Source organism: Phyllostomus discolor, chromosome 12 (assembly GCF_004126475.2).
Source record: "Phyllostomus discolor isolate MPI-MPIP mPhyDis1 chromosome 12, mPhyDis1.pri.v3, whole genome shotgun sequence".
In the NCBI taxonomy this organism is placed as follows: domain Eukaryota; kingdom Metazoa; phylum Chordata; class Mammalia; order Chiroptera; family Phyllostomidae; genus Phyllostomus; species Phyllostomus discolor.
In genome coordinates, this window is record NC_040914.2 from 39,345,990 (window position 1) to 39,368,693 (window position 22,704).

General features: G+C 53.7%; 1 protein-coding gene across 1 annotated transcript in view; it reads right to left on the reverse strand.

Annotated features, from left to right (window-relative positions):
- Positions 1–4,475: 4,475 nt before the first annotated feature.
- The window catches only part of ST8SIA2 (ST8 alpha-N-acetyl-neuraminide alpha-2,8-sialyltransferase 2), a 45,088-nt gene continuing 26,859 nt past the window's right edge, over positions 4,476–22,704 (reverse strand). The window contains exons 4-6 of the mRNA XM_028502360.2: positions 19,070–19,327; positions 15,832–16,125; positions 4,476–8,986 (exon numbers count right to left, since the gene is read on the reverse strand). Of these exons, the coding sequence (XP_028358161.1) occupies positions 8,701–8,986; positions 15,832–16,125; positions 19,070–19,327 (838 nt within the window). The 3' untranslated portion in view covers positions 4,476–8,700. The remainder of the gene's footprint in view (positions 8,987–15,831; positions 16,126–19,069; positions 19,328–22,704) is intronic.

Sequence of the window (22,704 nt, forward strand, 5' to 3'; positions counted from 1 at the left end):
TCTGTCTTCTACCTCCACCTCCAGATATGACTCAGGGTAGATCCTGTTATTAGTTTTTCTCCCCTTTTCTTTTTTTTTAAATTCAATTTAATTTTATTGTTGTTCAGATTCCCCCTTTGTTTTTAATTGAGGAAGGAAAATGTGAGGCAGCCCACAGTTCACCTGGCTGCATTTATTCCTGCCATTCACCTCTTCCTCTTGTAAGTGGGGGCAGGGGAGGGGTGCGTGCTCTGACTGAGGGCCTCGTCCCACACCCTTCATACCTGTGGACAGGGTACTAAGGATAATGCCCTTGTTCAGGATGGGAAACTGAGTCACCTGGAGACTATGGTAACCTCGGTGGGATCCTGACTGATGCACCATTAGGTGCTGAGACCCTGTACCTCCTATCCAAGAAAGGTCCTCTTCTTGCCAGGGCAGAAGAAAGAGTACAGGACCCCGCCAACCCATCTCAGTGACGTATGGAGCTGCCACTTCTTTCCTTCTGAACTCGTCTTCTCGGTCCAGTTTGACTCCCATTAGAAGGTGCGAGAAAGTTCTAGTGTCCCTAGGAAAGACCAGGAGACATCTGGGCCGCATCTGAATGGCCTGTGCCGTTGACAGCAATCCCTGGCGACCCTGCAGTGTTTCCGGAAAGACTGCACTGCAGAACAGCACACGTCCAGAAGCCGCCCAGGCCTTCCGGAGAAAAGCGCCTGGGAAGTCAGGGTGGAGGCCTGCTGGGGGGACTCCCCCTCAGTGTGCCAGCCTGGGAATGAGCAATGCCAAGTTGAAGGCAGGCAATCCCCAGGCAAGGGGGTATCTGTTGAGACTGGTAGAGGACACGTGGACAGCCAGCATCTGGGCCGTCTGGGGTAGAATACCCCTGGAGAAGGGGAGACAGCGCTGTGGGGAAATGTCATAAAATAAGGACACCCAAACTGGCTGCCCCTACTCGGGGGAAAAAATCTGTTCCTGGCAAGTTCCTGGAGATACAGCACAGGAGGGACAATACGGGTTATAAAAGTTACGTCCTAAACATTGTCTGAATCAGGAGAGTGTTGTGGCTCAGAGATGAGATTAATTATCACTTGTTGATTTTATGTCCTTGGACAAATTACCTAAGACGTCTGAATGCCATTTATTCGTGTAGAAAATGTGAATAACGCAGATAAAGCTACTCATATAGTGCGAGGGAATTGTGGCTCTCGGTCCGTCTGTGACGCTGAATGAGCGACCGGAGGCAGACACACGGGCAGAGGGAGCCCGCTCCTCACCCTGAGGTTACCGGGCGACTCCTTGTGGGGACTGTGTACTTTGTGAGTGAACTCCCTCCCGTGGCCCAGCAGCCCGAGGGCCACCAGGCTTGGGGGTTGTGGGAGGCTGGGGGCCAGAGTGCCCTAGCCCTCCCTCGCCCTTGTGGTCCACGTGTCTGCAGAGGGAAGGGGAGCTGCCTTCACAGCACAGGGACCCAGGCCCTCGGGCTTGGGTCACAGCTCTGCCCTCTCCGTAGTAAAGGTCTTCATAGAGAGAGTGGACGAGTCGGAGAGGAAGGCGCTCACGTGAGTGACTTGGAGACCTAGCAGCAAGGAGAACACTCGTTTGTGGTCGGAATGCAAACGCCCCCTCTTCTCTGCATTGGTGGTTTCACTTCTCGTTTCCAGGGTGGCCTCTGCCAGAGGGCAGCTACATGTTTTTCTAGCAGCCTGCGGTTTGGCTGTCCCCGTGTCATCCCCAGACACTGGGCCAAGTGGCCCGGCGTGTGCAGAGGGAAATGTCTATCTAGTCCCGACTTCCCCCCGAGTTTGGAAGGTGGCAGCTACATCCAGCCAGAGCCTGTCAGTTCACATGGTAGTGAGCATTTCTGCTCAGTGGACCTGCGGGTGTGGGGAGGGGCTGTCTGCCGAAATGCAGGGGGAGCAGCACCCATGGGCCCCAGCTGGATCACTTGCTGGCAAGGCAAATGCAGTCCCCAGGGCCTTGGGGTCTGCCGATCAAGGTGAAGGTTGGACCTTCCTGTGCCACTTTGGGACCTGAGGACTAGGGTTCAAATCCTCGCTCCATCCCTTTCTAGTTCTGAAATATTTGGCAAGTTAATCTCTTTCCCTCAGTTTCCTCCTCTGTGAAGTGGGAATAGTAATAGCATCTGCCTCAAAGGGGTGTCTGTAAGGATTAAATAAATTAGCCTGCATAAACCATTTAGTGCTCAGTACAGGTTATCTGCTCTTTCCTGGTCCTCTGCCATGGCCTCCGTTCCCGATCTCCCTCATACTCTTCCCCTGCCTCACAGGCACTATTCAAGGTGATCCTCTGCACTGCCAGCCCTGGCTGATTGTCCTAAGATGCCTCTCCTTTATCTCGTGCCTCTTCATGCTTCCACAATTGAATTTGCAACCTGTTTCACACGAGCTACACAGAACATCTGCTCTGGGTCCCGGATGCAAAACAAGAGAGAGGAAAGCCAACCCCCTTTCCCAGGCTCGGCTACCATAGAAACACCAGTAAGATGAGTCTGGTGTCCTGCCCAGTGGTCCAAGTGCCCCCAAAGTCTTCCCACCCCTGGGTTCATTCCTGGTAGTTCTGGGAGCAGTGGCGATATGCCAAATATTCAACAACGCAGAGGGGCCCTGAGGAGTTGGAATGGACCCTGGCTGCACGCAGCACTGGAGCACAGGGCACTGGGGGTGCTCAGGGCGGTGGCTCTTGACCGACTGGCAAGAAAGCATTTTAACAATTGACGTTGCTGCACAGATGTGTTGTGGGTCTTGAGTGGCAGGCTGTGTGTCGTGTGGCGCCCAGCCCAGAGCTCTCGCCCAGAGATGCTCATGAGGACAAGAAGCAGCCATGGTTGTTACTACAACAAGTAACTTCTCGTCAGCCCTGGACACTGATATGGGAGAGCACAAGCCTGGCTTTCCTTGGGCACAGCAGCTGACCCCAGTGGTTATCTTGCAATAGCCAGCTTCCGTTAAGCTGTAGTTATTCTGATGAACCGGTCATCCCTTCAGATATCATCCAGCAGCTCCACTGTGACAACCTCATTTTAGGAAGGAAGGCTCTGTGAACTACACTGAAGGGGCATTTTGTGGAGCCAGCCCCTCACCATGGCTCACTACAGTGTTCGGCACTGGAGTCTGGGTCAGCCCTGCTCGGGTCCGTGGGGTCCAGAGGGCAGATTCCCCACTGCTTGGCTGTCACCTCCTCATTTGCTACAGCATTGCCAAGGACTGGTTGCTCACAGCTGGTGCTGGGTCCGTTCTGGAGGAGCCGCTTCCGTATTTGAACATGTTGTCATGGCTGGGGCGTTTGTGTCTTTCTTGACACAGTTCTTAGAACCTTTAGGGAGCCCCATTTCCTACCCCTGTTTCTAGGGGGAGGTGGGATGGCAGAGGAAATGGTGAGGAAGACTGAGAAACACCACAAGGGACCCTTAGCGTCCTCATTGGTAGGTTCTGTTGGTTTTGGTCAAAGACAGCTGGGGTACTTCTAGACCAACTGGGTGACCTGGGGCTGGATGGCTCCATTCAGTGCGCGTGGGAACTTCCCTGCTCCCTGGACTGTTGTGGTAGTCTGTGGCCACCCATGAGAACAAAGACCCTAGGTTTTGCTTCCTGGAGGGGTGGATAGTGCTCCCTATCCTCCTCCCACCTTGTTACCTCCCACATTGCCCCAGCTCAGAGCTTGGGTACCCAAGAGGAGCCGCAGTTCTCTGAGATCACCCTGCTCTTGGCGGATGCCCAGGGGAAGAGCCCTGGAGAAGGAAAGCAAAAAGATAGGATGAAGAGGGGAGAGGTGTTGCCACCCAGCAGCACTGGTGAGAGGCAGGACGGTGTGGGTGGGCTGTCGGCGTCGATGGGGTGCTGTGAAGGGCATTCAGGAGGCAGCGCGCATGTCTGAGTCTCATGTGACCAGCGTCACTCATCCCTGTCCCTGGTCTGTCCGTCCTGGATGGGGAGCCTTCATTAAGCATGAAGGGATATATCACACAGCAACCCTTGGACCTGTTGGTCCGTTTGCCATCTGGGCAGATGGTTCCCTACCCTGTGACAGCAGCAGCAGGAATGATTTATGAGGTCCCACAGCTCCACTCTATGGGCCTTGTGAAACCTGAATGGCTTTTGTCCTCCCCCAAAGGGGTGCAATTTTGCCTGTGTTCATGAGCATAAGAACTGGGGTTCACAGTGAGGTTTGCCTGGCTATGAAGGTGATGCCCAGACCCTCAGAAGCCAGGACTGTGCTTAGTTAAGGTCAGTGCTTAGTTTACAATGACCAGCCCACAAGGATTAACAGCAAAAGCCCTGGTGTAGGGGGTAGGGAGACCTGGATGCAAACTCTGCCAGTCTGTGCGCCTTCACATCATATTTTGCCTTAATTTTATGACCTATACAATGAGGATAATGATTTCTGCACCTGCCCAACTCACATGAGCTTTTGGAGTTTCTTGTGACATTATAAGTGCAAGATGACTCCATTAATTTCACAGCCCGAGACAGACATTAAGGATTTAATCCAACAAACATTTATTGAGCAACTGCTGTGCGCTACGCACCACTCCTGGTGCTGTGTTGGACACAGATGAATAAAACACAGTCCCTGCCCTTGGCGAGCTTCCAGTCTAAGAACAGTCATAGGACAAGTGCACAGTAACTATAATACAAGGCAGAATATGATAAGTGCCATGAGAAAGGTACAAATAAAGTGCTACGGTGGTTCAGCCGAGGGGGAGATCCCAGTGGTTGGTAGATCAGGGACGGCTTCGTGGAAGATGTGGCTTCTGCATGGGCCTTGAAGGAAACAGAAGAGAGCATTCCAGATGGTGAGGACATTCCAGAAGATGAGAACAGCGAGACCAAAGGCACAGAGACAGGAAAACTGGGCACCTCCTCCAGGACCGACAGTGGGTGCAGGGTGCAAAGGGAGAACAGGGCCTTACGTCTGTCACGTCACCATGAAGACTTGTACGTTATTTTGCAGGACGGGAACTTTTGAAACTGTGGGAATGGCTGGAGATAACAATCGCTCTGTGTGCTCAGGATGGACTGGAGAGGGTGCACGCGTGCCCAGAGGAGACCTGGGAGAGGAGGCTGCTGCCGAAATGGCCCACGCGGCAGGGAGGCCAGGCCAGTGCTGGTGGGGAGGAGCGGCAAGGAAATACATGCAGAAGAGTTGAAGATGCCTTGAGGGTCTCAGAACTGGGTGGTGGAGGGGATCCGGGTCTTGTAACAGAAAAAAGAGGGACCGTGGAGGAAGGGGAGGCAGAGATGATCAGCCTGGCTGCAGACGTGTGAGTTTATGGCACTGCCAGAGTAGGTGGGGCGAATGTCCAACCAGGAATGTGCCATCCAAGCCTGGAACCTGGGAGAGGGGCTGGGCTGCAGGGAAGCGTGGACCCACAGCAAGGTGCAGGGTTGCTGCTGGAGAGCGGAGGGAGGTCATGGGAGGGGGGCTGTCTGTGTTGTGGGCGAGGCGGAGAGGCAGCGATCATGGTCAGATCTACCTTGGCTCCTTTTTAGGTTAAGGTGAGGGCATCAATAAATAAATCATAAATACATAAATAAAGAAATACATAAATAAGTGACAAAGCAGCATTGGGAAGGGAGGAGAAAAAAACACAAGGACTTGGTAGCCTGGAAACCAAGGGGACAAGGAGTGTCCAGGAGGGGTCGCTGTAGAGCCAAGTGATGCAGAGAGCTTGCTGGTGAGAAAGGGCCTTTGGATGTGGCACTGCGCGGGTGCCAGGGGCGTGGAGGCCGAGTGGGCTCAGGAGGGAGGACCGTGTAAGCCCGGAGATGCCTTCCCAGGGAAGGGCCGTGGGAGCAGGATGGATAGAAGGAGTGTGTGTGTTAGTGGACAGAGAAGACAGAGGTCACGGAGGAGTGGCTGAGGGTGTCAGGGAAAATGTCACTGGCCAGAGGATGGATATTGCTTCCTCCAAAATGGGAGGAAAGTAGATGAAAGGAGGGCCGGGGAGATCAAGAGATTTTTGAAGAGAGACCTTATTTCAGCAAGAGGCAGAGGCAGAGGGGGTCATTTGGGGGTTTGAGGAGAATGGAGAAGGTTTGAGGGGCTTTGGAGTAGGTGATATCAGGGCAACTGGGGGTTGACTGAAAGGGCCCAGGGTGGCTGTGTCCACTGTCATGACGAGACAGCAGATCAGGGTATGAGGTGCAGGGGATAGGCCGAGACTTCTTGGCCCCCACCTCCCTCAGGCTAGCTGGCTAATGCTGGAGGCTGTAGCAGAATCTCACTCACACTGAGCTGTAAAGAGGCAGAGAAAGAGGGGTCACCTCCTGACTGTGTGTGCCCAGATGCAGAAGGTCAAGGAGAGAGGGGAAGCCAAGTCCCTGGGAGCACCCAGCATCCCACGGCCAAAGCCTTGTGGCAGTGCAGGACCTGTGAGTTGGGGGATGGTGCTGGGTGGGTTGTCCGGAGTCCCCAGCCTCTCCTTGGAGGGAACCCGGAGGCAGGTTGCAAGGGCCTTTCCACTTCAACTCTTCTCAGTGTCAGTTAGAGGAGCCAGGATGGGCCCGAAAAAAACCATGCTTCCAAAGAGCTCTGGCCCTTAAACTTCCCAGGGAGGGGTGCTGGCAGGTAGGAGGAGTTCAGGGCCAACTCCAAGACCTGACCTCAGGGCTCACCATTGAAATGTTCTAGAATCCAAGACCGTGGTTCATCCATGGAGGCCCTGCTAGCAGTCCTGCTCATTCCCCACAGCTCCACCAGCTTCAGAAGTTAAATGTCTCCTGGGGCCTCTGAGATCAAGACGAAAGGCCCCGAAGAAGTGTAAAATACGATACTAATTATTCCCACCTCTCATGACGAGTCCAAACCACTCAGTTCCCACAGAGGCTGTTAGGGCTGGTGCTTTCTTAAATATTCATTTTGTCCTGCAAATCCCAAACCTTAGGTTTTGAGCATCCACAGGAACAGCAGGGGAAGAAACACGGAGATGCAGAGTCGTAACCCTGGTCTGGAGCTGGGGTGTCCTCGTGCGGGGTTAGGGGTTCTTGGTATCCTCCACTGGCTTCCCGTCAGCCATTGATTAGGGGCAATTGTCCTGTGCCCAGCTGTCATTGATTCATTATGTCCGGTCTCATATGCTGGGGAGCAGATCGGGATTATTTTCCTTAACTCCCTTCACCTTCAAGATAATGGGTTTTTACTTATCTTTCAAATACGTTTTAAAACACCATTATTTATCAGGCAAGAAAACACACCTAACAAACCCAGCTGGCTGATGCTTGTCTCTACGTGACCTGTGATTCCAGCCCCTAAGTTATTGGCATCCAGCCCAGGTTGGCCCTGGGGACATTGTGTCCAGTATTTGGATACTGCCTTTGGCTTTGGGTTTAAAGAAAGTCTTAACTATTTATTTTAATAAAAGGGAAAACAGATTTTGCAAAATCCTAAAATCCTTGCTTCTGGCAGGGGAGGGGGTGGAAGGCGGGCACTGGAACTGTCTCCCCGCAGAGTTGCAAGCCTCAGTGTTGGAGCTCAGTGCTGGCTAGTGTGGCCATCAGGACAGGAGAGTGGCAGGCAGTGCGGCGGCTGCAGAGGCCCAGTGGTGCACACGATGCGGGGAGCAAACGGAGCGCCTGCAGACAAGTGGAGCTCTGCACTTCCCATTGTTTCAGGCCTCCCACTCCGGGGCTCCGGGAGCGGGGGGTGCCCAGAAAGGCAGTTGTGTATATTTGCGAAAGGATGACATTTATCTTTGCAGTGCCCTTTCAAGATTTCACTGTGGCTTCCCTGGTGGCAGAAGGGGACAGTGCAGTCCCTGGAGTCACATTCTAACAGGGCAGGAAGGAGGCTCACTCTGAGGATGACGCCTCAGGGTCCCTCCCTCCTCAGTGGACTCAAGTTGCTTCAGAGAACATCCATTATGACGACCGTTCGGACCCTCTTCTGTCTCACTCTGGAGGTGCAGGGCTGGATCTTAGCAGAAGGTCACCGTGTTTCAGAAACACAATTTGCAACACCCCACTTCTTTAGTGTCATCTGCCCGCCCCGTCCTGGGTTCTTGGTGGCTCTTGAGAAGCCAGAATATGACCTTCCCACTGTGTCTTCTCTAGCCTTCTCCCTGGAGTGGTGGAGGCCCGTCTGGAACCGGCGGGTCACCTGTGGTGCGTCCCTGGAGCATTTAAACTCTACCTGCGAGGGAAGGCCCTCAGACTCGGATGTGGCCTCTGCTGCTTGTTGTCCTTGTGCTCCTTTGCCAGCGGAATGGGACGTTCCCTCCTCCGTGAACAGCTCTGTTTTAGACGTCAGTCAGATTGTCTCCTCTGGGTCTTGGCTCACCCAGAATCCACATTTCTGAGGCTCGAGGCAGCGGCCAACCGACAGGTGGCTTTCCACCCACCCGTGAGCCCAGAGCTCCCTCCGGTCCAGGAGGCAGTTTGTCACCCAAAGTCATGGGACTGGCTTCTCTTCACGTTGAGTCCTTGTGCCCCCAAAGGTGGACCGCGTCTCAATTCTGGTGGGTTCTCCACACCTTCTTCCTGTGGCTTATCTGCCTAATGCTAGATGAACACCACACAGTTATAAATACTCAGGTCAATATATATATGCAGATATAGATATATATATTCTGGTCACTGTTTTACACTTTAACAAAGAAAACCACTAGCCTGCTTGTTCTAGAGTTTGTGCCACCCCGACTCCCATCTGCCTGTGGTACAGCCGGCAGGAAATGTGAGCCCCTGAGTCCTGCGGGGCGCCCACTTACGTGGCCCCGTCACACTGGCCCACAGTCAGTTTCAAAGCCCCCTGCTCGTGCAGGCTCTTGAGGGCCTTGAACTCCAGGGGCATGGTGTGGGGGCTGGCCTGGGAGGTGTAGCCGTACTTGAGGCTGTCGTAATAGTGGTACTTGACGGGGCGCTGGTTCTGGTCCAGCGGGAAGGGCCAGAAGCCGTAGAGGTAGATCTGGTTGCAGAAGCGTGTGGCCAGGGTGTACATCAGGAGGCCGGTGGTGGGTCTTTTGATGTGGACTTTGTTGGTCAGCCAGTATCTGAAAAGAGAGAAAAGTGACCAGAGAAACAAAAGGCAGAAACATGAGTGGATGAATCATCCTTTCCAGGAAGAGGAAAAGTGCGTCCTGCTGTTCCATGGGTCGTGAAGACCAGTCGAGTGACTGTTTCCCAGCTCCTTGCACAGAGGAACGACACCCACCACTCATGGAGCAGTGGGGCCAATGCCCTTATGCCTTCACGTGTGTGATTCAATGGAAGCAAGAGAAGCCTCTTCACAGACACGAGTGCAGAAGTGAGGCTCTGAGATGAAAAGTGGCTTGCCCAAGGTCACCTGGGTGACCCCAAGCTGGCAATGTATAGAACCAGGACTCCCCTCCAGGCTTTCTGACTCCAAGTTCATGTTCTTCCCTCTTCATAATGAGGCCCAAACAGATACAGGGCAGCCGGGGGAGTGTGGCTGGTTTAATGGACTGTCCCGGGCTATCCCATGTCATCGCCTGCTGATCATAGGAGGTGCAGGCCAGGGAGTGGGGGGCAGGATGTTTGATGCTGAGGTTGGGGCACCCTTAGAAAAGGAGTCCTCCCTTAGACCACCTTTGTACTCTCTACACTCAGGGAGGATACACTGGGCTTGGGAGGACCCTGGGACAGGGGCAAAGGCAAGGTGAGAGCGTGGAGGCAGAAGATCCCAGAAGAGCAGCAGCTGCTGTTAGGATCCCTCCACACATCCTGGCCAAGCGTTCGTCCCCCTTGGCTTAACCACCTCCAGTAGTGGGAGCTCAGCACCCCCTGAGCAGATCCGTTGCACTTCAGCTCCAACTCAGTGGTTATCAACCGGGGCTGCGCACTGGAACCCCCTGCAGCTTTAAGAAAACTAATTCCTGGGCCTGACCTCGAGGTGTAGCCCGAACACGAATTTTTAAAACCTCCCCCAAGTAATTCAGATATTCAGCCAAGGGTGTAAGCCTTTGCTCTAACTGGTAGGTGGCTGTGCCAAAGGAACTGAAAAATGACACATGCTCAGACAAAAGGAGGAAAAATAGTAAGCACATGGAATAGTCATAGAGCTTTAAGGATGACTGGGCCTGGAGAGTCCTCTAGCCCCGTGGCCTGGCAGGGGATGTCACTGAGTGAGCTGGGGGGTGGGACGCATGTTAGGAAAACTGACATGTGAACTCAGTGTTGCTAAGGCAGTAAGGAGTGGTGGGGACTGTGGCATCTAAAGGGGTAACCAGTTTTACTGTTGTCCAGTATGGTGGTGCCAGATTTTCCTGCTTTTCATCAAGAGTATCAAAAATCTGGGTTTTTCAATGTAAATTCTCCAAATGTTTAAATGTTGGCAACCAATTTACAAAAATTCCAAAAATTTGGACCACCTGCGGCCCCATTGGGCGGGCCAAACGGACGATGTCTGTGGGCTACCCATGGGTCTCCTGGGTGGAATCTGTCCTCTTTCAGACAACAGGAGAAAACACAGGGGTCCGGGGTGACTTGCCTGAGAAAACTCCAGCTTCTCACGCAGCTGGTTAGCTAGAGCACAGAGAGCATGCAGCTCCTCTGCGCCCGTCTCCTGGACCTTTTCCGCCCCGAGTGCTTCTGGGAGAGTCGGGGCCATGAGGAAGCCGGCTACAGCTGCTGTCGACACCATCCAGGGACGTGCAACCAGCTGGCAGCGTCCCTGCATGATTGCATCTCACTGACCACTCCCTGAGCCGATTCAAGCCCTAGCACCGGCCGCATGCCACGTTAGGGATTTGTGGTTTGTTTACTTTCTGACAGTAAGGACTAAGCAGGGCAAGGCTTTCAGAAATAAATTTCTTTGCAGGCTGTCAGTGCTATGCCCGGAGGTGGGGAGGGAAGAATTCAATCTGTGGCGAAACTTCCAAGGAGCTGCTGGCTGGGTCTGGTTACACAGACCTGTGATGTGCCTCCCCATAGATGAGCCTTTCCCTCACGTGTCCCCTCGGTGAACTCTCTTTCTCTTTTACCCCCCAGAACTAAGCACATACGGTGCATCACGTCTTCTTGCAAATGTTCCCTTTGCTCTGTCGTCATCTCTCTGGCTCGAAGTGACTTAATCATTTCCACATTATTATCAAGAGCTTTGTTTCTGCGCCTCCCAATGTGCTTAGCAGCCTGGGCTGACAATCCATTGCTGTGTGGGTTGGGCTCCCATGCGAAACTGCACTCTGATCTCCTCAAGAGCAGCGGCCACATCTCGTGCTCCTGTGTAGGGGGTTCAAAGGCCTGTGCTCGGTGCCTGCTGCAGCCAAGGCTCCGTGGCAGACAGAGCAGTGCTTGGCAAATACTCCAGGTGGTCTCCTGTCTCTCTCAGGATTCCTTGTCTCTGGGCTGGGGTCACGTGACCAGTTCTGGCCAGTAGGCTCTGACTACAGATATGTTCCTTCCTCCTGGGCTGGTGGTGTTGCCCACAATCAGGTCCTCACTTTCTCTCCTCCTGCCTTGGAGAACTCCAGAGCCTCCTGTAAAGATGCTGTCAGTTTAAGACGGACAAATCCTGGATCCCCGAGTCACTGGTTGGAAGGGAGCCCCTGCCCACACACGGTACTTTGCAAGAACGAGAAACGGACTTCTGCCATGCTGACCCGTGAGGGTTCCAGGGTGTGTTGTTGCAGCCCAGCCTTGACTCGAGTCTCCTGACTTCTCCTGCACCCAGCAAGTGTTCGACTCCAATAAAATAAAAAAAAAAAAAACGGGACGAAGAAGAAAAGGAGAGGGGAGGATGTGCACAGTGCACGCAGCTTTGTAACTGTGGCCGGCTGGGACAGGAATAGAAAGCCCAGCCTCTCCGATCTGTGCCAGGCTCTTCACCCGGAGTCACTCGCCGGGAAAGGTGTTAACCGCAAATGAGGCTCTGGGATGAGCTGAGAACTCGGCGGCGTGGAGGGACTCGCTTATTCCCTGTTCTGCGTCCACAGGTAAACAAGAACTCCTGAGAGACATCTGACAGGGACACAGGGCGCTGGTTAATGAGCAGCTTGTAAGACAGGCTGGCCAAGTTCTGCAGGAACAAAACACTCTCGATTCCCTTTATATCTTCTCAGTTGCTCTGGCCAATTTAGCGACTGCGTGCTTGGCCGACTTGGAGACCGTTTCTTTCCTTAGGATAGCAGCTGGGTGTTAACACACCAACTAATTAATTTTGCCCTCCCGAATGCGGTTAGCTGGGTGCATCTGGGACGTCGTATTGACAGTGCACCTTTAATGGCCCAGGCTGGAGATTTTAATTAGAAGGCGAAGTAATCTCAAAGAAGGCAGTAATTATTTTTTCAAATTGGTTACCCCAGTTGCCAAAACTATTAAGCACCGTATTTTACGAGCATGGACAGCAACAAATGAGGCTTGACAAAACCGTCTCGAAAGCGCGTTCATCCTTCTCCCTGGACGCCCAGGCTCGATACGTGGCGAGAATCGGGGCCGCCGATGTTGGAAACAGAGACCACAAGGGCTTTCTCTGAGAAGCTGAAAGCGCTTCGTGGGATGTAGCTCATTTCATCCTTCAGGAGCCGCAGTGCCCCGGAGGCGGCTGCCGAGGGACCGTGGTTGCTGTTTTGTGCGCAGTCAGCAGCAAGGCCAGGAACAGGGCTCCAGGGCTCCCGCACTCCTGCCAGCCTTGGCCCCATTGCCGTCCTGTCCTTGGAAGCATTCTGTTTAAGACTCTGCTGTCTTGGGGGGACCTGTCTGCACAAGGCTGCCCAGCTTTGCAGTAACGGTAAGCTGGGCATTTTGTCTCAGACTTTGGGGCTAGAGTGCAGAGCTGCTCAAGCCTGGGGGTGCTTGAAGCTGGTTCCTTGTTCCTAGGTTTCCATGTTTAACCAGTTAGTCAGCTAGCCTGCAGTCTGACCGTGCCACCAAGAACCTTCCAGTGACTGCTGGAATCCACAGGGCGACAGCCGATGGCCTCAGCCGGGGTTGCAAAGCCCTGCAGACCTGGGCCTGAAATCCCTCCCACCAGCTGGTAAGCACCGTCACATTGCCACGAGGGACTCCTCGGCTTCCTCTAGGACCCCATTGCCTCCCACGACTCCCGACTGGCAACCCCTCCTTACGGTCTCAGCTTCCGTGTCACTTCCTGCAGGAACTCTGCCTGGACCTGCCCGGAGGGTTTCTCGTTCCATCTGCTGCTCTTTCCCCATCACAGCATTCTTGTCCCGCTGCACTGTCATCACTTGTTTACTTGTCTTTCTCCCCTTTGATGATTTAAAATTCTGGGAGCAAGTGCACTGGCTTCCACATGAACCCCAAGATCCCAGCATAGTACCCGCACCAAGAACACGCACAAAGCGGGTGCAGCTTCACACGTCTTAACGAAGCAACGAACGAAAACAAGCGAGCAGAGGCTGGTGGCTCCCCCTGAGGGTGCGGGCAGGGCCAGGGAAGGAGATCACAGGAGTTCTGTGTGGGGGACCAGCCCACACAGGCCTGGCCTCCCTCTCACCCTTCTAGGCAGCCCTCGGGTCTGCACATGTGAAAGGCAGGCTGATGGCGTTCTAGACAGTGTATTGCCAAAAGGAAAAAGGGAAAACATGATGCTGGTTACTTGAGGGGTTCCCTCTGCTACAGGGTGGGACCCCCAGAGAGTCGAGAGACTGTATAGGCCCAGCCAGACCGTTTCTTGGCGGGGGTGGGGAAGCTTAAATGTTTTGGCTAGAGTATGGGATTTAAACGAATGCCACTCCCAACTGAAAAATTATACTCACCCTCACCTGTAATTAAAGGAATCTAATTTCAAACAATCAGATGCCGTTTTCTACTGGGTTGGCAAAGATAATACACCGTGTTGGCAAGGTTATGGAGAAACAAGCATTTTTAATAATCATAGGTGTAACTTGGCGATATCTATAAAAATTAATAGTGCATACGTCCATTTCTCTTGTTAGCCATGACACTTCTAAAAAGCAAGCCTATATGCAGAAATGTGTGTGCAGGTGTCCGTGAAAGATGATCACTGTCGTACTGGTTATATCAGCAAAAGGTCAACACACCCACTAAGTCCCCCACCACCCGTGGCTTTGCTTACGTTAACTATGGCCCAGACTTGGCGGGAGGCTAGGAGGCTGAGAAGTAAGACAAGGTGGTACCTGTCAATGTGGAGTAATTTCCAGAATTTAGCAAGATGTGGGTGGTGCTTAAAACATGCTTCCTTATGTGGGAAAGGGGATTTTTCTGGAAGGGCACACAGACAACCAGTTTAACAAGGCTGCCTCTGTCGGGGAGGTCTTTTCACTTTAAGTCCTCTTACACTATTTGGAGTTTTACTATGTGCATTGCTATTTTTAAAAAAATTCCTTTTACTATGTGCATTGCTATTTTAGAGATAATCCATGAAAAATGACCAGATGCTACTAGCCATCTGTGCCTCAGTACCACAGACCCCTCTCCTTTTCTCCATCATGGAAGGCCCCTGGGGAACACACTTCCGCACTCTGTGTCTGCCGGAGAGGACTGGCACCCAGTTCCTGTGACTGGCGCACGGGACATGCTGTTTGCGCTGTGATGGGCATGTCTCGTCGGGGTCACCCCTGACCCTCACTGGTCTCCCGTAGTCTCTGCACTGTGCTTAACCTCCCACTGCCGGGCCTGCCCTCTTCTGGTCCTCCGTCCTGCTCCCCACTGACAAGAGGCACAGCCTACTTCGCTGACGCGCCGCTCCAGCCCTGGCAGGGATGCCCACTGGATCAGTGCCATCCCAGGGCCTCGGCTCAGCACTCCTGGTGCCTAATTAAGCACCAACTCACAGGCCAGCTCTGCACCAGGCCTGTGGGCTGGGCAGATGAATGGGCCTGCTTTCCTGCCCTCTTTGTGGGTCACAGCCTCCCCCGTTGTTGTAATAGACTTAAAGCCATTCACTAGCAGCTGCTGACCAGTTTCCCACTCCCTGGGGGCCACACTCACTGCCTGGTGTCCATGCCCTCAGTTGCTCACCTCCCCTGCCAGCAGCCAGCTGGGCGCTGTGCCAGTTTGCAGGCTGGCAGAGCTGGAGTTCCTTGGTAGAGCCACTACTCAGGCCAGGGCAGGGGTGGAAGGAGTTGCAGGGCAAGCCTTCTGCTCAAGGTCTCTGGACCATGCTGCCCGCTCCGCAGTGCCTAGGCCCCTGAACTGTCTCAGGTGGGCAAGAATCTTGAGAATGCTTGGTGCTCAGGGACTCTCCCAGCACGGGTGCACTCAATCAAAGACTGAGCAGGAAAGCGGCTAGCTAGCCCCAATGCTGTGTTGAATTCAACCTCCAGTACCTCATAGGGTGACCTTATTTGGAGATGAGGGTTCTTGACAGAGGTCATCAAGGTAAAATGAGGTCATTAGGATGACCCCTAATCCAGTATGGCTCACGTCCTTAAAGTCAGGGAAGTTTGGAGAATGCACGCACATGGAGAGGATGCCGTGTGAGCATGAAGAATGGCCACTGTCAGGGCACAGTCGGAGGCCTGAGCGAGCCTGCCTTCAGAGCCCTCAGAAGGGCCCTGACCTGCCGACACTGTGATGTGGGCCTTCGAGCCCCCAGAACCGTGAGACAACGGATTTCTGTTGTTTGGGCCATCCAGCTGGTGTTACTTGGTCACGGCTTCGGAACAGCTTCCCAGTAAATATTCCTGCTTCCATGCTTGCCTCCTTATGGCTTACTCTCAACACTGCTCTCCAGGCGGGCACTACCAGTGGGTCAAAATTGCCATGGCAGATGAAACCCACTTGCCAACCCTCTCATTTCTCAGGAGGGGAGGCTCAGAAAGGCCAGAGGTCATACAGTTAGCAAGCGCGGGAGCCGAGATGGACATTAACCTGGGAAAGGAGTATTGCCTGCCAAGCACAGCGCCCCCGCCCCACACTCTGTGACGGCCCCCATCCCCAGGGAGGGGCGGCTCACCCGCGGACGGCGTGCAGCAGGCGCAGAGAGGGGTAGGCCGTGCGCACGTTGACGCGGTGCTTCAGGATGAGCTCGTTCACCCACTCGACGCGCTCCTTGCCGCCCCTGGCCATGAAGGCGGGGATCCACAGGATGCTGCCGTTGAGGCTGTGCAGCCGCTGAAGCAGCTTCTCCCGCCACGTGGCGTTGACCAGGTCCTCGAAGGCACGCTGGATGACGGAAGGGTTCATGGTCACCAGGTCTGTCTTGAGCCCCACATCCCGGGCGTACTCTTGCACGGGGGCCAGGTTGCACCTTCCAGAGAAAAAAGCAGCATGGTTCTTTTGGGAAAGCTGAGACGCCTCTGCTTGTATTTCACTTTATCCCCCCTTTGCTTGCAACACAAAGACCCACGGCAGCCTCCTGCACCCACCGGCTCTCCTGTCATCGCTTTTCCTGCCACACATACTTACTAGACTCTTAGCGTGTGCACAGAACTTGATTGCACCCTGAGGATGTCAAGTACCTGCTTCTGGAGTTCAGTGTCCAGCAGAGGAAAGAAGCAAGTCAGCCATCCCTCAGCCCACAAGATGACCATGTGATGGGCAGGTGTGACCTAGCCACATCAGGTGCCTGAGGGAGGGCTCTGAAGGGACATTCCCAGGTTCAGAATCCAGCTCTGATTCTGTCTGTGTGATTCTGGGCAACCTGCTCAGCCTCTCCGTGCTTCCTGAGAGCTCTCTTATGGGGAGGGAATACCCACAACTGTTTCTTGAGCTGTCATGGAGATCACAGCCACACGCCTCCCAGGCCCTAGAGGAGTCACGGTACACCCAGTCCTCACCACACTGCTGGACCACAGTAAGGACCCAATGACTACTGCTAGCTATTGTAACTATTGTCATTATAATTACGGGGGGGGGGAGGAGCATCAGGAGGTCTTCCTGGAGGTGGTGACCCTGGAGGGAATCTAGAAGGATGGATGAGCAGAAGTCCAGCAGCAGGAAGGGCACACTAAGACAGTGTTTCTCCACCTTGCCAGACAGAAGAATCACCTCAGTCACTTGTTACCCAGGTTACCCAGGTCAATCACCTGGAGATCCCGATTCAATAGATGAGCTTAGGAATTAATATTTATTTTCACAAGCTCTTTAGGTGAGTCTTATAGCTAGGCAGTTTAGCAAACACTATAGTATGTGGCATTTTCAGTGTAAGATTTGTGTTCAGAGGCACAGAGGTGGGAAATAGTGTGGGTATTTAGGGGAAGGTAAGTAATTTGGTATGGCTGGAACCTATGGCATGGAGGAGAGGGCAGGAGAGGCAAGAAGGGTGAGATAGCGCAGAGCCTGTGTGTCTGTGACTTGGTTCCCATGGTCATGGGGAGCCACTGAAGGTTCTTGAGCAAGAGTGTGACACGGACAGATTTGCATTTTATGCAACAGTTAGACAATGATAAGATGAAGTTGTGTTTATTGGAGGGGACAGAATTTGGTATCGGAAGGCAAGTCTGCAGGTGAGAGGCAGCGCATACCTGAGGCCCGACACTGGCCTGAACTAGCCATGCGACCACTTCTGACTTTCTGTACCTCGGTTTCCTCACTGCAAAAGCCAGGGCACAGTCAAACATTCCTGACCGGGGTGTTGGGAGAACTAAGCAAGTTAATAAATGCCGTGTCGAAGGGCATTTGTTTACGTGATTCTCCCTATGAAAGGCTGTGTGCATGCACGTGCACAATGCAATTTTCACCCCCAAACTTCTGGGACTTGACTGCACACATACACTCTAATGGCAGTCTCCTGAACCTGGCACTGCAGCTCCTGGGGACCCTGTGGGGACCAGCAGCACCTTAGGCAACCTGTGCGTGGTCGGGCCATGATCTCTGTGGCCCACGGAGCTGCCTTTCCTCCTGCTGGTTTCTCCACCTCAACCTTTCCTCTGTGTTGCCCACCGCACCCCACCCTCACCCATTCTCTGGCTCCCCATCAGACTAACCTGCCGAATTTTCTTTCCCTTTTCCCCCCTTCCTCCTTCAATCTTTATACTGGGCGGCTTTGAGAGGTGGGGGCTAAGCCACTATAAAGGCCAGGAGCAAATCATAAAAGAACCTGGCAAAAGATGAGAAACCGAAGTGGGTTTGGTGGCCAGGCCGCGGTGGCGTTTCTGTCCCAGTGGAGGCACAAGTATACACGCCGTCCAGTCTCACGTTCCGAGGTTCAAGGAGCTCTGGGATGAGACCGCTTCCCAGAGCCCCGGGACAAGGGTCTCTGTGCTCAGGGACAATCCCAGCAGAAACGTGAGATGCGGCATCCAGTTCCGCCAGGGCCGGGACTCTGTTTGGGGTGAAACCCGAGACTCTGTGTGCCCTACTTTTGACCAGGGGACAGCAAGGCCTTGTTTCCGAGTCTGTCTGGCTGAGGGGTCGGGTGTCAGGGCCCCGGGTAACTATTTCCAGGTGAGTCCCAGGCGACTGAAAAGTGAGAGGTGATATTTTCATGAGAAGAATGGCCGAGTACAAAACTCAAGTTTCTTTGTTGCTCTCTCACTTCCCCGATTTTGACTTCGGGATATAAAGTTACTAGGAGAATATAACCTTCTCCAGTGCCTGAAAGAGTTTTTGCAAACTTGGACCAACCAGGAGATTTTCTGACTAATCTTTTTGTAGCAGGTGCTGTCCAGGGGTCAGCAAACTTTCCCTGTAAAGGGGCAGATTATAAATACTTTAGGCTTTGCAGGCTATCTGCACTTTCCATTGCAATGGTTCAACCTTTCCCAACTATACAATACTACATTACAGTAAGAAAGCAGCCACTGAGGATATGGAAATCAATGGGCGGGGCTGTGTGCCAATAAAACTTTATCTATAAAAACAGGTCGTGGGCCATGGACCGCCTACCTCTGCACTAGACCAGCAATTCCCAACCTGAACTGTGTGACGGAATTACCGGGCTCCCTGGGCTACATGCCCCCCACCCTCCAGATCCACGTAATTGGTCTGGGGTGCAGTCTGGACATCGGGATTTTTAAAAGTTTCCCAAGTGATTCTAATGTGCAGTCAGGGTTCAGACCAGAGGCGTCGATATTTCTTTCTATTTTACATGCATTTACTCCATCCTACTCACACCACACCCTTGTCATACAACCTGTAAGGCTGAGACTAACCCCACTGGTGTGCCTTGTTTCGACCTCTTGGGGCGCACGCGGTGACACCCAGCTTCAGCATGCCGGCTGCCCCGGACCCAGAGTCCCCGCTGTGGTTACCTTATGACGAAGCTGTGGGTGTCGATCTCCCGCCCGCAGCCGCTGTTCAGCAAGACCCCCGAGTTGCCCACGATGGCGCAGGTCCGGAAGTGCTTGTTCTTCAGCGGGGACGTCCGGGGGAGGAGCTCGTAGAGGTTCTGGGACACGTTCATCGTGCTGTCCCGGTCGAAGATGTAGTGAATGATGTCCCCGGGCTTCAGCGTCCCCTTGAGGACAGAAATGTCCTTTTCGGCATCCAAGAACTTCAAGATTTGTTTCCTACAAGAACCAAACGTACACGAGGGTAAGTCTCCCTGGTACAGGCGGCGCTTTCCCAACCCAGCTTTGCCTGCCCCACGACACCCTGCAGGGCGGCTGGAGCCCGGCACACAGGGGCGGAGCCGAGGGGTCGGTGCCCTCAGAGGTTCCAGGCAGGGCTTGTCAGAAATCGCCTTGGGGCGATTATGGTGGTGGCTACTCTGGTTGCCCTGGTTACGCCCACTTCCCATGAGGAGTGCAAGCTGCCACGGTAGACGACTCCACTCGGACTCCAGTGAGCTTGCCACAGAGGGCCAGCTGGCCCGAGTTCTGGCTCTCCCAGGGCTGCCTGGTTTCGGCAATGCCCGGGAAACCCTCCATCTCGGGAACACCCAGCAGAGGGCACACTACTCCCCTTCCTTCGGCAGGATCCGGGGCCCTCATCTGGCAGTGAGTCCCGAACTAGGAGCAGAAACTGGGATGACAACTGTCCCTCGTTCCTCAGGGGTCTGTTTTCTTCCATGGAAACCTTCTCTGGCCCCGGAGGCCTCCCAGGGGGCAAGTGTGAATGTGGGTACCATGAGGTCTGTCAATCACTCTCCCTCGGAGAGACTGAGTGCGCAAGTTGTTCTGTGTTGTGGGTGTGATTTCCCCGCCCCCTAATTGCTGTCTAGTTGGAGGTTTGTGAGTAGTGATGCCTCTCCAGTCCTGCAGAGCGTCGTTGCTTGGTGTTGCTTCAGAGCAGAGGTGATCAGAAGACAGCTTGGTAGGCTCTTGGGTGACTTTGCTTTAGGGGGAAAGTTCTAGAATCATCTAGCATAGGATGTAGTCGTAAAAAGGATGGGTGTCCTATAAGAAGAACCGTGCAGGCCTGGTCCCCCAGGAATCAGAGGTTTTCCTTTCTAAGTCACCCAAAAAATCATTAGAAATGATTCAAGTCAGAGAGAGAGAGAGAGAGAGAGAAATTTGGTGCCCAGATCAGCTGAAACGAATTTCATGTCCTGCAGTGGGCTCTCATCTAGAACAGATACAAGGACACCTTTTCGATACAAAGCCTGCTTTTCCCCAGAGCCCTAGAGGGACAGAATCTTCACACAACGTGCAAATGAGAGAACTTGCAAGATGGGCACCCCATTGTACAGATGGTTGCCCGGCCGCCCCGAGGCGCCTGCAGGGTTTGAGATGCTCACAGCCCGTGGTGCCTCCCAGTGGGACGCCCAGGTCTCAGCACACTTTCTAGAGCTCCACCGGTGACTTAATGTGTCCAGGCCGGGGCACCCCTGCTGCAGCCAGGGGGCAGCTAGATGGCTTGGCAGGCACCACGCTCTTCTTCCTTCCGTTCATCTCTCCTTATCAGTGACCTGGACCTCTTGCTCTCCTGCTGGGGAGGCCCTCTTGCTGAGTAATTCGTACCTCTTGATAGAAAACAGAGGCATTGTTTTAACTTACTGTGCTTTACTAAGTATGATGCAACTTGACAGACTAATACAGTTTGGGAAATGCCAAAAAATCCTTTGTCGTGATTTATCCCAATGCACTGAAAAGCAAAGGGAGCCTCCAGAAAGCCCATAAAAACAAACACCTGAGTAGATTACTTTCTAACTAATTATAAGGAATTACTATCAATTATTAAACACCATTCCAAATATCTCGCTGCATCTTTTATTACAAACAATTTTGGTGATTAATGGAAGTTGAAGGGAATTCTCTTCTCCCGTGGGTGAGGGCACGTGTTTCCTGTGAGATAGATCCCCACGAAGGCCACAGTCTGGTCTTCTCTGGAAGGGGCGGGGGTTCATTTCTCCACCCGAATAGCAGGAGGAAGAGCCAGTCACTCCCAGGTGGTGGGGTGGGGTAAATAGTGGCCCTCCCCAAATATAGGTCTACCTCCTGCCCCCTGGAACCTGGGATGCGGCTTTAGTTGGGGGAAAAACATCTCTGCAGATGTTATTAGCATTAAGGCTCTTGGGACGATAGCATCCTGAATTGCCTGGATGGGCCCTAAATCCAGTGGCAAGGGTCCTCATAAGAGAGGTGAGCAGAATACACAGACACAGAGGAGAAAACCACGTGACCACGGAGGCAGGGGTCGGAGCGATGTGGCCACAGGACACAGACAGACTGTAGCCACCTGAAGCTGGAAGGGGCAGGGGAGATTCTCTCGGAGCCTTCAGAACGCTGGCCCCCAGAACCAAGAGGGAGTAAGGGTCTGTTGTTGTAAGCCACTGGGTTGGTGGGAACCGGTTACGGCAGTCCTGGGAAACCAGGAGGTGTTCTGACTGGTCCCACGGTGCTGCTGATCCAAGGGTCAGTATGCAGGCCTGCTGCTGTCCAGGTGGGCGGTGTGATGAGGGTGGAGAGTCCATCCAGGGGGCTCAGAAGAGGTGCTCAGTGAGGGGTGGCAGATGGTGGTGACAGAGGTCAGCTCCTCCAGATGGTCTCAGCTGCCAGGTCTCAGATCTGCCCCCTCTCTATCCCCGACACTCCCTCCTCTCCCAAAACTAAGCCCTGAGAATGAGGGTGTGGGGGCATTTCTGTTTTGACAGTGCGTGTACCCGGAGGGGACACTTCCCTGCTCTGTGTGGTGACACTTTGGGCAGCTCCGGGCAAGGGTGACCGCTGTGCTCTGCCCCCCCCCCCCATTCTCTGCTCCCTCCCGATGGTTATGGCCTGGGAAGGTCACCTCCATAGTCAAGGTGTTCCCCCTCTGGTCCTGGCTACCCCATCAACTCCTCACCCCACTCCCTCCCTCCTGCTCCTCGTGCCGGCAGCACTGAGCACAAACACCAGACTTCAGACGGCATCCAAGCGATATGCTGCTTGGCATGTCTGGCAGACTCCTAATCATCCTTCAAAACCCACTGTTCCCTTCCTGCTCAGCCCCTTTGGGTCTCTTACAAAATGAGGTACTCTCTCCTCACATGAGCTTTTTATCTCCACCTGTTTATAAAGATGCACTACTGTCTATCGTGTATACCACACCATACTGCCCTGTTTTTGCTTATACTGTCTCCCCACTAACTTGCCTGATTCATGTCAGCACTCCGGGCCCCCAGCTGATGCCTGGAAATGAGTGGTTGGATTACACTGACCAGGCTTTGCTGGGGCAGGGGCAGCTCCATCAAAGGCGAGTAGCCACAGTGCGGAAGCTGAAATTCCCACATGGTGGGTTCCCATGCCCACCACCCAACAACTGCAGGGCTCTGCCTTTGCCATCAGGTGTCATGGCAGCTCCTGGGCCAGCCAGCCAGTCTGGCTGTGGCCTTTCATTTCCGTGTTGTTGGGAAGGCAGCCTGCTCCAGCCGCAAGACTGTGATGTGTGCATGTCGGGTGGGGAGCTCTCCCAAGACTCTACAAGTGGGAGGGCTGGCACTACAGAAAAGAGCACAGACGCCAGG